Source organism: Canis aureus, chromosome 7, assembly GCF_053574225.1.
Source record: "Canis aureus isolate CA01 chromosome 7, VMU_Caureus_v.1.0, whole genome shotgun sequence".
Lineage (NCBI taxonomy): Eukaryota > Metazoa > Chordata > Mammalia > Carnivora > Canidae > Canis > Canis aureus.
In genome coordinates this window covers 67,661,535-67,679,069 of record NC_135617.1, presented here as the reverse complement: position 1 = coordinate 67,679,069, position 17,535 = coordinate 67,661,535, and the positions used below count along the sequence as shown (strand labels likewise).

The 17,535-nt window shown below is 38.6% G+C and overlaps 1 protein-coding gene and 1 long non-coding RNA gene across 2 annotated transcripts in view; both read right to left on the bottom strand.

Moving 5' to 3' along the window:
- SRPK1 (SRSF protein kinase 1) overlaps positions 1-17,535 on the bottom strand; it is a 91,652-nt gene that overhangs the window by 27,193 nt on the left and 46,924 nt on the right. Inside the window, 4 exon segments of the mRNA XM_077904279.1 lie at positions 5,489-5,576; positions 7,044-7,131; positions 8,560-8,668; positions 10,923-11,041. Of these exon segments, the coding sequence (XP_077760405.1) occupies positions 5,489-5,576; positions 7,044-7,131; positions 8,560-8,668; positions 10,923-11,041 (404 nt within the window).
- On the bottom strand, positions 2,024-5,482 carry LOC144317628 (uncharacterized). The gene is made up of 3 exons (XR_013383631.1): positions 4,839-5,482; positions 4,431-4,470; positions 2,024-3,525 (listed from the first exon to the last, which is right to left on the bottom strand). It is a non-coding gene; the product is annotated as an uncharacterized LOC144317628 (long non-coding RNA).

The window sequence follows — 17,535 nt, the reverse complement described above, 5'->3', positions numbered from 1 at the left end:
TGTCATGAATAAATAAATAAAATCTTTAAAAAATAAATAATACTCTTCTGCACACCAAAAGAAACCATTAACAAAATGAGACGGCAATGTACTGAATAGGAGAAAATATCTGCAAACTATGTATCTGATAAGGGGTTAATATATAAGGAACTTGCACAACTCAATTGAAAAAAATCTTATTAAAAAATGAGGTGTGGGGATCCCTGAGTGGCTCAGTGGTTTAGCGCCTGCCTTTGGCCTTGGGGCGCGATCCTGGAGACCCGGGGTCGAGTCCCACGTCAGGCTCCCTGCATGGAGCCTGCTTCTCCCTCTGCCTGTGTCTCTGCCTCTCTCTCTCTCTATGTCTATCATGAATAAATAAAATCTTTTAAAAAAGTAAAAATAAAATAAAAAAATAAAAAATGAGGTGTGCCTGGTTGGCTCAATCCATTAAGCATCTGTCTTTGGCTCAGGTCATGATCTCAGAGTCCTGCAATTGAGTCCGGAGTTGGGTTCCCTGATCAATCGGGAGACTGCTTCTCCCTCTCCCTCCACCCTTTCTCTGCTTCTGCTCTCTGTCAAATAAATAAAATATTTTTTTAAAAATGAGCAGAGGATATAACTAGACATTCTTCCAAAAAGACATTAAGATGGCCAACAGGTAAATGAAAAGGTGCTCAACATCACTAAATCATCACAGAAATGCAAATCAAAACCACAACAAAATAGCACCTCACAACTGTCAGAATGACTATTATCAAAAAGAGAGAGAGAACAAGTGTTGGTGAGGATGTGGAGAAAAGGGAACCCTAGTGTGCTGCTGGTGGAAACATAAATTGGTGCAGAAAACTACAGAAAATAGGGTCAGTGGTTCCTCAAGAGATTAAAAATAGACCCAGCAATTCTACTTCTGAGTATTTATCTGAAAGAAATGAAACTGTTATCTCAAATTAAGTTACCTACATCCTCATGCTCATTACAGCATTACCTACAATAGCCAAGACACAGTCCACTGATGGAAGAATGGATAAAGATGTGGTGTGTGTATACAAACTTCCAGTAATTTTTTTTTAAGATTTTATTTATTTTTATTCATGAGAATACACATAGAGGAGAGAGAGGCAGAGACACAGGCGGAGAGAGAAGCAGGCTCCATGCAGGGAGCCTGACGTGGGACTCGATCCTGGGACTCCAGGATCATGCCCTGGGCTGAAGGCGGGGCTAAACCGCTGAGCCACCCAGGCTGCCCCAAACTTCCAATTATAAAATGAATAAGTCTTGGGGATATAATGTACAGAATGGTGACTAGAGTTAACAATGCTATATTGTGTATTTGATAGTTGCTCAGAAAGTAGATCTTAAAAGTTCTCATCACAAGGAAAGATTTACTTGTTATTCAGAGTTACTCACCTGCAACAGGAAAAATGTTAACTCACTGTTACAGGTGAGTAACTATGAATGGTAATGGATGTTATCTTACTGTGGTAAGATATGTTTTATCTTACTGTGTATAAATCATTCATTTGTGTACATTCAAAATTAATGTAATGTCACGTGAATTTTCTATGTTCTACGTGAATTTTATCTCAATTAAAAAAACATAAAGGCTAGAAAAATTCATAGTCATGGGTGTGCTTGGGTATTCAGGGAGGTGTTGCCTCAGTACAGGGAATTAATAATTAGTCCTAGACTGAACACTACCCTGGATCTATCTAACAAATCATAAATGTAAAATCTGAAAAGGATCCAACTGTTTCCAAGTGATATAACTGCATCCCAGAACAAAGCTCAAGAAGATTTATGGGAATGGAAAATATCCAGCAGCCAAATGCAAAAAAAAAAAAAAAAAAAAAATCACAAGATTACTAGGCAGCAAAGATGCAAGAAAACAAACCTGAAAACTCCAATAATCAATCATTCAAAACGAACCAGAACTGACATAGGCGCCAGAATTAGCAGACAAGGAAATTAAGCAGTTATAGCTATAGTCTGTATGTTAAAAAGTAGAGACATAGTACTATAAATATATAAACCTAAAATGAACTTCTGAGATGAAAAGTACAGTGTAAGAGATGAAAAATACACTGTATTGGATAAATGGCAGATTAGGCACTGCAGAATGAAAAGATTAGTGAACATGAATGGCACAGCAATAGAAACCATGCAAAATGATAAATACATGGAGAAAAAATATCGAAACCAACTAACCAGCTTACCCACCCACAAGAATAAGCTGTGGGGACAACTTCATGCAATGTAAAAAATAAAAAATAAAAAATAAAAAATAAATAAATAAATAAATAAATAAAGGAGGGGAAGAAGAGAATGAAGATTTCTGCTCTTTGCCAACAGATCAACAAATCATAAAAGTAATGGCAGTTAACAACTCCATGACAATGTGTACTTCTAGTGCTTAGATTATGCTTGCCATTTCCTACTAAAAGGAATTAAGGCTTAAGAAGTAATGGCCAATTCCAGGTTCAGGACAGGAAATGTACAAGAGCCTGGAATATCTCGATGTGGCAAAGAATAAAGAAATTGCAAAGACTTATGTGTACCCTGACCTAAGTAAGAATTAAAAACTGAAAGAACAAAAAATATGAGACATTTAGAGACTGAAACACTGACTAGATTAGACACTGAATAACAAAAAAACTGGTCCCAATTTTTTTTAGGTGTAATAATTGTATTGAGGTTATATTTTAACATCCTTGTCTCTTGGAGACACATTCTTTTTTAAGATTTTATTCATGAGACACAGACAGAGAGAGAGAGAGAGACAGGCAGAGACACAGGCAGAGGGAGAAGCAAGTTCCATGCAGGAAGCCCGATGTGGAATTTGATCCCAGGACCTCAGGATCATGCCCTGAGCCAAAGGCAGATGCCCAATTGCTGAGCCACCCAGGCGTCCCTGGAGATACATTCTAAGATAACTGTGAGTGAAATAATATATCTAAGGTTGGCCACAAAATTAGCAGGAGGTAGACAGAGACAAAACAAGATTACACAAGATCTAAAATGGGTAATGTGTCTTGTGGGGATTCATTAAACTATTCTACTTTTGTATACATGAAATATACCAAAACAGGATTTTTTGAAAATGCAGGTTCCTTAAAGAAACAACCCCCCCCCAAAAAAACAAAAAAAATTTAAGTTATTCTCTTATATTCCTAGTTTCAATCTTTAATTTGTTGAAAGCTTACAATTTGACAATGGTATTTTAATCTGTAAGCAGTGATATAAAAATGACCAAACATTTAGTAGCTTAAGAAACAGAAAGAACTAGATAGAAGGATACATGAAAATTTTTTCTTGGGGAGGTGGTGTAAAGAAAAAACTTACAAAGTACTAAACACTGACGAGTCACATTTAGAGCACATTATGAGTAAGAGGAGCTAGGAAGAGGCAAAATACATATTAAAAAAAAGAAGTCTCCTAAAGACATAGTAGGTCATACAGATGGCCAAAAAAGGACACTCACCAGTTAATGTCAATAGTATATATAGAACAGTTGTCCCTCTTTCATCACTTCTTGCCCCTTACCACCTACGGAAGTAGAATGAACGATGTATACTGAAGTCTACATAACTGACTTTCTAGTTCAAGGCCCCTTATATTTCAGTATGGGAAAGGACAGTGCTCTGGAAATGCTCAGATGCAAAGAAAAATACAGATATATACCTCCATGCAGACATGCTTATGTTGTGAGAAGAGAACAGCATAATCCATTAACCATTAACTCAGTGCTCTGAGTTTTATCCTTTTCAATCTCTATTAGCAGCAAAACTGCAGTAGCCAAGATACTTGGGAGACAAGCAGAAGGAAGGGCAAAGAGAACCGGGCTCAGGACAAAGGACTCAGTGGATAAAACTACAGAGAAACCACCTGTTAATACTTGGGAAATCCCTTGGAACTTTAAATTCAAATCCACTAAGATTTCAATAGTTAAAAGCAAAATCAAAAACAAAACCTTTCTTCATTAGACTCCAAAGGTACTCAGCATTACTGAAGAGACTATTTAGAATATTTCTAATTTTACTTGTAACTTTCCCAAATGAGCAGAGAGTTGGCATGACATTATAAGATCAAATAATAGGGAAACAGAATCTAATGGCCATCGTGACATCCTAATGTATGATTTTAGATCTTGGTTATTAGCCTTATTATATGCACACAGAGTAAGCCATCTACAAAGTGACCACAATAGTCACAAGATTCTATTTTATTTATTTATTTAAAGATTTTTTTATTCATGTATTCGAGAGAGATAGAGAAGAGACAGAGAGGCAGAGGGAGAAGCAGGCCAAAGGCAGAATCTTAACCCCAGAACCACCCAGGCATCCCTGTGATTTGTACTTTTCCAAGGAAGTAACTCACAACTAAATTCAGAATGGCAGGTATAATACACATTATCACCTGTTTTCTCTCATTTTTCCATTCAAATCTCTTACCATAGTCCACATGATGCCAGAATCAGATGAAGCCCATCTCCTTAAAAAAAGATCATAATTGGCAATTAACAGTATGTGTTAATTTAGCTTCTCTTAAGAAGCTAAATATGTAAGAATAGTAGAATGAGAAATGAAATTTCTTTCCTTTTACATTTTTCAGTAGTTTATGAACAGGCAGTTTTAGACTCTCCAATCCAAGTGAGATTCTACTTCATCTTTTATTTTGAAAAGTCTGACAGGCCTTCATAAGCATGGCTGTCACAACAATCAATCAGCTCACTACTTGTCACTTTGATATTAACTTAGGAAAATATCAGGTAAGGTTCCTTCCAACACTAGAAATTCTAAAAATGCAGATAAAAACATAAAACAAGTCAGTTTTTTCAATATGCTAAAATGCAATCATACCTGTTTAAATTCTAAGCATAACCTATATGCACAGTCTCCTCAATGCTGAAGGCTGGAAGATAATAAAATGTGTTACATTTTTCTTCGCCCAGTGTTTCTCATGAAAAATTACTTCCATTAAAGTTTCTGTACTAGGGATCCCTGGGTGGCGCAGCGGTTTGGCGCCTGCCTTTGGCCCGGGGCACGATCCTGGAGACCCGGGATCGAATCCCACGTCGGGCTCCCGGTGCATGGAGCCTGCTTCTCCCTCTGCCTGTGTCTCTGCCTCTCTCTCTCTCTCTCTGTGACTATCATAAATAAATAAAAATTTAAAAATTTAAAAAAAAAAAGTTTCTGTACTAATTGATAAAAATCTCAGAACCTATACTACTACTGTTTTTATTTTTTTACGTTTTTCTTTTGACTTGGTTTGATTTGCTTGGGAAGGGGAAAAAATGTAAAGCAATACCTTGACATCGCTCTACAACACTGTAAGTTACAACATATAAAGATAAACAAGATTTACATCTGTGTTCAGAAGTTTACAATAACACAAAGTAGTTTGATTATACTTTGCCTTGAGAAAAGAGATGAATGCTATAAATCTGGTTCCTTTCATGGAGATAAGGTTATTTCGTGATTTATTTTCAAACAGGTTCTTAAAAGGATACGTGTTCCATTAACTCCTGATATTTTAAAGTCATCTAGTAGTTGAACAACCATTTCTCTATTTGGATCATTAGGGTCTGAATTACGAACCTACGGTGGGAAAGAGACAGTATTTAGTGTAAAGGAAATCACTGAAATAAGCCAAATGGTGGGGAGGGAACACCTGCAACATATGTAACAAAAGATTAATGACAAAGAAAAACATTAAAATTTTAGTAACTCAAATATGCAAAGAAATAAATGGAGCACAAAAGGAAATACAACTGACAAAGACTATTGCTCTAATTCAACCATTTTTCTACTAAAAGTGTGACTCCCAAATTAACTGCTGGTTACCAAGCCATAAGGAATTAAGTTTTACAGGATGCAAATCAACCATTGAACCAACATTCATCATGCTGTTTACTCAAGCTGACCTTTCCCCCGCATAGGAAAACCTTCTCAATGAAGGGAGCAAGCAGTACTGATTTAATTTTCGGACACAGGCTTGTCAGACTGGCACTTTGAAAATTACTTTTAGAGCTCTCCTGGTCTAACATCCTCACTTTACAAATGAAAACTCTAAGGCTCAGAAGAAATGTAGTGATGACCTGGAGGAGAATACTGGACTAGGGCTGGTCTTAAAGCCCAGGTTTTACAACTCTGAATTTAAGCTCCTTCTACCATAGCTTCCTAATTTATAACAAAACTAAATTTTTATAAATTTGCCAAGTTTTCAGATATAAAAGGAATAAGCAGTGTTTGTTTTATAGATTTTTGTAATACTTTAAAGCATAAAATAGAAGTGATATACTTATTCACACTTTACTCTTTTTTTTTAATTAATTTCAGAGGTATGGTTTAGTGATTCAGCTATTGTATATGACACCCAGTGTTCATTACATCCCGTGCCCTCCTTAATGCCCATCACCCAGTTACCTCATTCTCCCAACCTCCCCTCTAGCAACCCTATTTATTTCCTATAGTTAGGAGTCTCCTAAGGTTTGTCTCTCTCTAATTTTGCCATATTTTACTTTTCCTTCCTCTATGTTCATCTATTTTGTTTCTTAAATTCCACACATAAAAAAAAATTCCACATGACTGAAAACATACTTGTTTTTCTCTGACTTATTTCACTTAGCATTCCATCCACATCATAACAAATGGCAAGGATTTGCCATTTGATGGCTAAGTAATATTCCATTGTATATACACACACATCTTCTTTATCCATTCATCTGTGATGGACATCTGGGCTCTTATTTTGGTTATTGTCACACTTTACTTTTAACCTCAGTAGGAAAGTAAAACATATTTTGTGCTATCTGGTATATAAAACATGCTCAATAAACATTTCCATTTATTTGAAAGTTTTTTTCAGTGTTTATGATGGAAATCCACCACTTCCCCCATCACATGCACAGAATGTATAAATATTGTTATCTGCCTCTACATCTTTAAAGGATATTGGAACTTTACAATAAAAATTAGTCATGCTAAAAAGTCTACATTTGGTATATCTTAATTCAGTAAAATTTTGCTTACGATGCTTTTTCACACATATGATCTAATACTCACTGATTTCAGCAACCGGATTTCATCTAGTGCTGTTTCAGTATAATGTTCAGCACTTTTAACTACTTTCATTGCCACAAACTTCTTCCCCCTGAGAACAAACACAAGCAGTTTAGACTAATGCTCTATCCTTACTTTAGGAAGGTAAGATTTAGCCATAATCGGGAGGCAGTGACAAAGTACAAATAATGATCCATGTTTCCTTGTACTTTAAACATAAATTATTTCTATGCAATCACGTGTAAGTGGTAATGGGACTAACTGACCAGATTTCGTTTAGAGAAGGAAGAAAACCTGTTCTCAGGTAATGTCAGCCACACATATTTTCTCCAAGTTAAAGTCTATCTTCTGAATGTTTCTTTGAATCCAAGTAAAACCACAAAATGGGAGTAAGCAAGGGGGAGAACCACATCAGACCAGAAGTATCCTGTATATCTATCTACATGTTGAAAGCTGAAAGCTTAAAAACTATAACCAAAAAAAAAAAAAAAAAAAAAAACCCACCTATAACCCTTTCCTATAAGAAGCCAGAAGAAATACTTGGGGTGAAATCAAACTGATTTAAAAAAAAAGTGTTTAGATCTCAATTACTGTCTCATCTAAGATTATCTATATTTGTAGGTAAGCATCCAATGTTAATTGCCTATACTTTTATGTAGGAAAAATTTTAGAGGTTGAGCAAATCTGGGGCAGCCCTGGTGGCCCAGCAGTTTAGCACCTTTGGCCCAGGGCAGGATCCTAGAGACCTGGGATTGAGTCCCACATCAGGCTCCCTGCATGGAGCCTGGTTCTCCCTCTGCCACTGTCTCTGCCTCTCTCTGTGTGTCTCTCATGAATAAATAAATAAAATCTTTTTTAAAAAGCGGGGGGGTGGGGGGGTGAGCAAATCTCTTACCAAAGCAAAATACAACAGAATAATTTCACATAGGCTGATACAGGATATCATCTAAAAATATAACTACCCCAATTAAAACAAAACAGACAAAAACACTCTATGAATTTATATACCACACTTTCATTGAATATTTGCAATGCTTTTAATTTCTGAGTTCCAAGTGCCTTATGAATACTAATTTAAAACAATCTTTTGTCTTTAAGGTGCCTCTTTCCCAGAGGAAAGACAATCTTGCTCAAGAACATAAAGATTATCAGGCGGCCCCGGTGGCGCAGCGGTTTAGTGCCGCCTGCAGCCCAGGGTGTGATCCTGGAGACCCGGGATCGAGTCCCACATTGGGCTCCCTGCATGGAGCGTGCTTCTCCCTCTCTGCCTCTCTCTGTGTGTGTGTCTCTCGTAAATAAATAAAATCTTAAAAATAAAAAAAGGAAGGTTGTGTGTGGCATAACCTCCACCGCCATCCTTATAAAAAAAAAAAAAAAAAACATAAAGATTATCAACAACAAAATTCTGATCAAGAAATCAGCCTAGAGCTAGAGTGAAGGCAGGATTATCTCTGGAAAATCATATGAAAAAACTAAGGCATTACCTAACTAATTCTTTTGCAGGACCACTACAACTTACTGAATATCCCATGATAACCACACTGTTGAAAAGTGTCCCCAGCCCAACTTTCGGATGACGTGATATCTCCCATTGAATAAATCTCCAATTTTCACAAGATGATAACCTCCTGGAAAAAACAAGAGGAAGTAAACAATCACTTGAGTAGTAAGAAAAAATACCTCTCATTTCATTTTTTAACATCTATACACCGTTCATCAAGTAAAAGTGGCTTCTTCTATATAATCAGTTGAATAGACAAAATTTAAGTCAGCTACACAGTATTACTGAACTCATAAGAAAAAATCTTAGGGATGTCTGGGTAGCTCAGGTGGTTAAGCATCCAACTCTTGATTTCAACTTAGTCATGATTCTCGAGGGTCATGAGATAGAGTCCTGCACTGAGCTCTATGCTCAAGAGGGAGTCTGCTAGAGATTCTCTCTCTTTCTGCCCCTGCCCCCTCTCTGATGTGCTCTCTAGATAAATCAATAAATCTTAGGGACGCTTGGGTGGCTCAGCGGTTGGGTATCTGCCCTTGGCCCAAGGCGTGATCCTGGAGTCCCAGGATCCAGTCTCACATTGGGTTCCCTGCATGGAGCCTGCTTCTCTCTCTGTGTGTGTCTTGTCCCATCCCCTCTGTGTCTCTCAGGAATAAACTTAAAAAAAAAAACTTTAATAAATAAATAAATCTTTAAAAAGAAGCCTTAGGGAGTAAGATTAATGATTTATTTATTATTTTTAAAGATTTTATTTATTTATTCATGAGAGACAGAGAGAGAGAGAGAGAGAGAGAGAGAGAGATGCAGAGACACAGGCAGAGGGAGAAGCAGGCTCCATGCAGGGAGCCTGACATGGGACTCAATCCCGGGTCTCCAGGATCAGGCCCCGGGCTGAAGGTGGCACTAAGCTGCTGAGCCACCGAGGCTGCCCAAGATTAATGATTTAGAGTAAGCAAATAATCTTTTGTTGAACAACCAAGTTACTTAAAAAAAAATAAGTCATTCTCGGGATGCCTTGAGTGGCTCAGTGGTTGAGCGGCTGCCTTTGGCTCAGGGCGTGATCCCAGGGTCCTAGGATCGAGTCCCACATCGGGCTCCCTGCGTGGAGCCTGCTTCTGCCTCTGCCTGTGTCTCTGCCTCTCTCTCCGTGTCTCTCATGAATAAATAAATAAAACCTTTAAAAAAAAAATAAGTCATTCTCAAACAAAAATAAGGCTATGGGGCAGCCCAGATGGCTCAGCGGTTTAGCGCCACCTTCAGTCCAGGGCGTGATCCCGGAGACCCGGGATCGAGTCCCATGTCAGGCTCCCTGCATTGGGCCTGTTTCTCCCTCTGCCTGTCTCTCTCTCTCTCTCTCTCTCTCTCTGTATCTGTGAATAAATAAAATCTTAAAAAAAAAAAAAAAGGCTATGTACGACAATATTCTCACCCCTCAATAATCGATTACTTATCTAAATATACACGTTTATAAATAAAATCTATTTATACTTGTAGTCTTAGGGTGTATTTTTATGAGATTAATTAATTCCATTTAACTAAAAAGAGAGAGTGGGGGGGCAGGGTGCCTGAGTGGCTCAGCAGTTTAGCGCCCGGGGTGGTCCCGAGGTCCCGGGATCGACTCCCACATTGGGCTTCTTCCTGCATGGAGCCTGCTTCTCCCTCTGCCTGTGTCTTTGCCTCTCTCTCTCTCATGAATAAATAAATAAATAAAATCTTTTAAAAAGAGAGAGAGACAGAGACAGAGATAGAGATTCTTTTCATAAAATACAACACAACACAACACAACACAACACAGGAAGGCCTAAAAAGGCTGCCAACAGTGGCAGGAATCAAGAATATTTTTACATCTCTCTCTGCTTGCTCAGAATAACACAAACCAGGTTCTCCTAGATGGTAAGATACATTCTGTCATTACTTGCCACCCAGAATCCTAGAAAGTCTCACAAAGAAACAAAAAAGATCCCAGGTAACTTTAACAGTTGAAGTATCTCTAATTTCAGTTTAACTTAGCTTAGCAATCAACACTATGAAAAAAAGGTAATGAAATGGTTTTTTGAAGTCTATATACCAAATCTCATCTGTGGTTATTTCTGGGTGATACATATTACAGAGGACTTTTCTTTTTTAATATATTCTGAAATTTTCTAAGGAGAAAGTGCACTAGCATTTTTAAGGAGAAAAAAGGTAAAAACAGATTTAATATAAAACCAAGCTTTAATAAACTAAATTGAACTGAGAGGAAATACTATTTTTTATACTTCAAGAAAAGGATGCAAGAAGCAGAAAACATCAAAACAGCTTATGTTTATAGACCAAACAGTCAGGTGAGATAGGGCATTACATGAATCAGGTCTTACTTGGTATCTCCTCTTCAAAAGGCTTACCTTTACAATAGTCATTGGGATCTTCCTGCTCATCATCATCAGATCCGAGAATCTCCTCTTCCTGCTCTGGTAGATCACTTTCAGAGTGGGGAGCAGAGCCTCGGTGCTGAGTTTCAGATCTAAGAAATAATACAAACATGTTCATTCCATAAGGACAGAATAAAATGGGACATTAAGAAAACATCATTATCAAAATGTCTCCCCACTCAACAGATAATATAAACAGAATATTATCTAGTGGCATCCTAAGAAAGTATTAGCTACAGCTACCACTTTATCTTCTTAGGAAAATAATACTTAAAGGAAAAAAAAGGATTTATTTGAGACGGAGAGAGTGAGTGTGCATGAGTGGGAGGGGCTGAGGGGTAGGGAGAGAGAATCTCAAGCGGACTTATGGTGAGCCCAACATGGAACTTGATCTCCTGACCCTAAGATCACAACCTAAGCTGAAACCAAGAGTTGGGAGACTTAACTGTGCCACCCAGATGCCCCAGGAAAGCAATACTTTAAAAAAAGTTAATACATGATTAAATAAAATCTGGGAAACACATAGAAGTACAAAAGGAAAAAAATTACTTAAAAAAAAATATCCAGGGATCCCTGGGTGGCGCAGCGGTTTAGCGCCTGCCTTTGGCCCAGGGCGCGATCCTGGAGACCCGGGATCAAATCCCACGTCGGGCTCCCAGTGCATGGAGCCTGCTTCTCCCTCTGCCTATGTCTCTGCCTCTCTCTCTCTGTGACTATCAAAAAAAAAAAAAATTAAAATAAAAAAAATATCCAAACAAAATTGCTGATAAAGCTATTTTTTTCAGTATTTTCCTATACTTTTATGAAAATATAGATCTCTAATCACAAACTACATAAACAAATTTGTATCCTGCTTTTCCTGTTTTAAGTTTTCTCCCATTCCTATGCAATCTCTTAAATCTCACATATTTCCCTTACACATATCACCACTCACTTTGGCACATACTGGTTGAGTGTTTGCCTTCGGCTTGGGTTGTGATCTCAGGTCCTGAGATCAAGTCCTGCATCGGGCTCCCCACAGGGAGCCTGCTTCTCCCTCTGCCTATGTCTCTGCCTCTCTCTGTGTCCCTCATGAATAAATGGATGGAATCTTAAAAACAAAAAAGACAGAAACATTCTCCCTATTTATAAAAATAACATGTTATATATAGAAAATTTGGAAAATATTTTAAGACACTTCTCCTCTGAAAAAAATTAATATTTTAAACTATTTCTTTCCAGCCTGTGGCCATGAATGGCTTTTAGAGTTATTATATAACTATGACTTTTCTAAAGGAGTTGTAACTGAGTTATATCTCCTGCCATATCTGGGCTTCTGGTATTTGAGTATTAACAGGTTTGGAAAATTTAGCTTACTTCATAGGTAAAAATGGTTTCTCATTTTATAATGAGTTAATTTTAGTAATTCCTTTCTCTACATGCCATCAATTAAATGTAACATATTTTGTACACTGAGACGTTCAAAGGCAAAAAGACTTGGGTTTGCATTCAGGTTAACACCTATTACACCTCCCTGGTTTATAAAGTTTTAAGCACAATAAGCTGGGTACACAACATTCCTTTCAATAGTTATAGGAAAAGGAATTTTAATTCTCATTTTTCAATACATTATTTACCTTTTCATCATCTTGTTTTATCAGATTGTTTTTTCTGACTAATGATTCAGATTTAGACTTTTGGTGACCTTTCCAACCTGCCTCAATTCTTGGTACTTTTTTTTTTTGTCTTCCAAGAGTACAAAAGTAGCTATAATATATGATTCAATGTGTTCATTTTTAGTGAAAACAAGTCTTTGGGATACTCATTTAGTAAAGAACTACTTGGCCGACTTTCTTAGGTGGAAACAAGGAGTCTGAATGGATATTCCTAAATTTAAGATTAAGATGAATTTCTAAAACAGATTCTCTAATTTCAAACTTGTACCTTTCACAATTAAAAATACAAAAAATAAATTATACTTTGTAGGAACTACAATTGTATGTGTGCTGCTGAAGCAAACACAAGAACTACAATTGTGAAACTTCTGAAAAGTAGTGAGATACAAGCAGTGAAAACCAAACATAAAAATACTGAAATGGGGGGATCCCTGGGTGGCTCAGTGGTTTAGCGCCTGCCGTTGGCCCAGGGCGCGATCCTGGAGTCCCGGGGTCGAGTCCCGTGTTGGGCTCCTGGCATGGAGCCTGCTTCTCCCTCCTCCTGTGTCTCTGCCTCTCTCTCTCTATGTCTATCATAAATAATAAATAAATAAATATTTTTTAAAAAAATACTGCAATGGGACACCTGAGTGGCTCAGTGGTTGAGTGTCTGCCTTTGGTTCAGGTCATGATCCCAGGGGTCCTGGGATGGAGTCCTGTACCAGGCTCCCCGCAGGGAGCCTGCTTTTTCCTCTACTTATGTCTCTGCCTCTCTCTGTGTGTGTCTCATGAATAAATAAATACAATCTTTTTTAAAATGCCAAAATATGGGATCCCTGGGTGGTGCAGCGGTTTGGCGCCTGCCTTTGGCCCAGGGCGCGATCCGGGAGACCCTAGATCGAATCCCACATCGGGCTCCCGGTGCATGGAGCCTGCTTCTCCCTCTGCCTGTGTCTCTGCCTCTCTCTCTCTCTCTGTGTGACTATCATAAATAAATAAAAATTAAAAAAATAAAAATAAAAAAATAAAATGCCAAAATATTAGAATTCTACAAATATCATGGGATTCGTAACATTAAAAAATTATTCTTTAAAGATCTGGACATTCTTTTTTTTTTTTTAATCCCTGTTTGAATTTTAAAGATTGATTGATTGATTTATGAGAGAGAGAGAGAGAGAGAGAGGCGCAGAGACACAGGCAGAGGGAGCAGCAGGCTCCATGCAGGGCCCAACGTGGGATTCCATCCTGGACCTGGGGATCAAGCCCTCAGATGCTCAACTGCTGAGCCACCTAGGCGCCCCAATTTCCTGTATTTCAATGTAAATTTAATCCTTTTCATTATGTCTATTCTCTCTGGAACATGTTTTTTTCAGACACTGGACTCTAACTGACTACCTTAGTTTTCTTATATTTTCTATCTCCTTAGATTTTATTGTTCTTCTACTTTTTAGATTTATTTTCCTAACTTGTGCTGTTACACTTCTACCATATTTTAAATTTCCTACTTTAGGTAAACTCTATGCCCAATGCAGGGCTTGAACTCACAACCCTGAGATCAAGACTTGTATGCTCTTCTGACTGGGCTGCACTCCATTTTTACTCTTTTTTTTACAGACTCCTGCTGAGGAGTTTAATGATGCACTGCCTTTTTTTTTTTTTTTCTTAAAGATTTTATTTATTCATTATAGACAGAGAGAGAGGGAGAGAGGGAGAGAGGGAGAGAGAGAGAGAGAGAGAGAGAGGCAGAGACACAGGCAGAGGGAGAAGCAGGCTCCATGCAGGGAGCCTGATGTGGGTGGGACTTGATCCCGGGACTCCAGCATCATGCCCTGGGCAGAAGGCAGGCACTAAGACCACTAAGCTACCCATGGATCTCGATGCACTGCCTTCTTTAACCTTAAGGATACTAGTTATGGCTCTAAGTTTCTTTCTGATCCTGTATATCATCCTGGTTTTCTCAAACTGCCCATGTTTAACTAAAGCCTTGCTTTTATAAACAATGTCCCTCAAGGAATATCAGGCAACTGAAAAAGTCTGTCATAAAAAGATAAAAACAAAAATAAATTTTGATGAGACAGTTACTATTAGATAATGAAGATAATATGGTGACAGGATTAAAGAATTCAGAATTAGTGTTAACTTTCACTGATGAGGAGTTTTAAGAATAAAAAAACGGAAAGAAATGCTACAGAAAAAAATTTCAACTTAATATTAGGAGCTAAAACCCATTCTTCCTAGAACAAAAAAGAGGGTTCTAAAATAGTTTCAGTCTGTGCTTTTGAACTTTTCATACCTACACCTCAAGCCTCAAATTTTGCTATTTATGTTCTGAAGAAAAAAAAATATGTCAGCACTTTAAAGATCTCAAAGCGGGGGATCCCTGGGTGGCTCAGCGGTTTAGCGCCTGCCTTTGGCCCAGGGCTTGATCCTGGAGTCCCGGGATCGAGTCCCACATTGGGCTCCCTGCATGGAGCCTGCTTCTCCCTCGGCCTGTCTCTCTCTCTCTGTCTCTCATGAATAAATAAATACAATCTTTAAAAAATAAAAAAATAAAAGTCTCAAAGCATGTAAAATTTAAACCATTAACATCTATAAAATCTCATACAAATTGAAATGGACAAAGGATCAAGTATTATTTCAAAAGAGATAACCTGATCAAAACAGCAGTACTGTTAGAAATAGTAATATACTTGGCTAGGGTACAGAATGAGGCCAAGGCAAAAATCTGTGAGGAAGGCAGAAAGCAATGGGAAAGTTTGACAGTTTTGCTCCTTTATTTCCAAGCTAGTCTTGACAGAGAAGGAGTAAAAAAAAAAAACACAGATGATAAAAGTCAAATTAGTCAAGGTGTGTTCCCCCTTATTTCTAAGGATCCCCCCCCTTTTTTAAAAAGATTTTATCCATTTATTCATGAGAGACACGGGGGGGGGGGGGTGGGAGGTGGGCAGAGACACAGGTAGATGGAGAAGCAGACTCCATTCAGGGAGCCTGACATAGGACTCAATCCCAGGTCTCCAAGATCACGCCCTAGGGTAAAGGCGGTGCTAAACCACTGAGCTGAGCCACCCAGGCTGTCCCTCTAAGGATCCTTTGGATTCAGATTCCATTTGTGATATAATCCTCATTCCTTGCTTCTCCCTCTGCCTGTGTCTCTGCCTCTCTCTCTCTATCACAAATAAATAAAAATAAATTTAAAAGGGGGGTGGGGGGATCCCTGGGTGGCTCAGCGGTTTCACGCCTGCCTTTGGCCCAGGGCGCGATCCTGGAGTCCCGGGATGGAGTCCCAGGTCGGGCTCCCAGCATGGAGCCTGCTTCTCCCTCTGCCTGTGCCTCTGCCCCTCCCCCCTCTCTTCTCTGTCTATCATAAATAAATAAAAATAAATTTTTAAAAAAATTCTCATTCCTAACCATCCTTCACTCCAATCTCTCATCACCCAAATAAATAGTAAAACCAAAGTGCCAAACAAAAACTTACTGTCTTTTGTGAGCAAATACTATATATTCCTAACTGCCATAAAGAATAGGATAGTTATGAGTTTTCACTTACACATTTCATGAATTTATATATTAACATTAGCTACATGAGCTCCCCACTTGGACACCTCCCCCCACCCCTTTAAAACGTCTATTACTAACCCAGGTCATGATTCTGGGGTCCTGGGATCTAGTCCTGCATCAAGCTCCCTGCACGGAGCCTGCTTCTCCCTCTGCCTCCTTGTGTCTCTCATGAATACACATACATAAATCTTTAAAGAACCCACTTTTCAATATATATGTCAATTATATCTCAAATAAAGCTGAGGAAAAAAGTAATTTAAGAAGCAAGATAGGGCAGCCCGGGTGGCTCAGTGGTTTAGCGCTGCCTTCAGCCCAGGGTCTGATCCTGAAGTCCCGGGATCGAGCCCCACGTCAGGCTCGCTTGCGTGGAGCCTGCTTCTCCCTCTGCCTGTGTCTCTGCCTCTCTCTCTCTCTCTCTCTCGAATAAATAAATGTTTAAAAAAAAAAGTGAAGAAGCAAAATGATGGAGAATAAAGAAACTGAGAAAATAAAAAGAATTTGTGATCACTAAACCAGCCCTTCAAGAAATATTAAAAGGAATCCTTTAGGAATGCCTGGGTGGCTCAGCATTGAGTGTCTGCTCAGGGCATGATCCTGGAGTTCCAGGATGGAATTCACAAGAGAAAATTTGGAAAGAACTCAAATATATGGAGGCTAAAAAGCATCCTACTAAAGAATGAATGAGTGAACCAGGAAACTAAAGAAAATTTTTAAAAACTCATGTAAACAAATGAAAATGAAAACACAACTGTTCAAAACCTTTGGGATGCAGCAAAGAAAGTCCTAAGAGGGAAGTATATAGCAGTACAAGCCTTTCTCAGGAAACAAAAAAGGTCTCAAATACACAACCTAACCTTACACCTACAGGAGCTGGTTCTTTCAAAGAATTAATAAGACTGATAAGCCACTGGCCAAATTTATCAAAAAGAAAAGAGAAAGGACCCAAATAAAATCATGAATGAAAGAGGAGAGATCACAACCAACACCAAATAAATGCAATTTTAAGAACGTATTATGAGCAACTGTATGCCAACAAATTAGGCAATCTAGAAGAAATGGATGCTTTCCTTGAGACATTTAAACTACCACAAATGGAATAGGAAAAAGAGAAAACCTGAACAGATGGACTACCAGGAAGGAAATGAAGTAGTTATCAAAAATCTCCCAACAGGGGCAGGGCAGCCCGGGTGGCTCAGCAGTTTAGTGCCGCCTTCAGCCCAGGGCATGATCCCGGAGACCCGGGATCAAGTCCCACGTCAGGCTTCCTGCATGAGCCTGGTTCTCCCTCTGCCTGTGTCTCTGTCCCTGTCCTCTGTGTGTGTCAAAAAAATCTTCCAATAGGGATCCCTGGGTGGCGCAGCGGTTTGGCGCCTGCCTTTGGCCCAGGGCGCGAT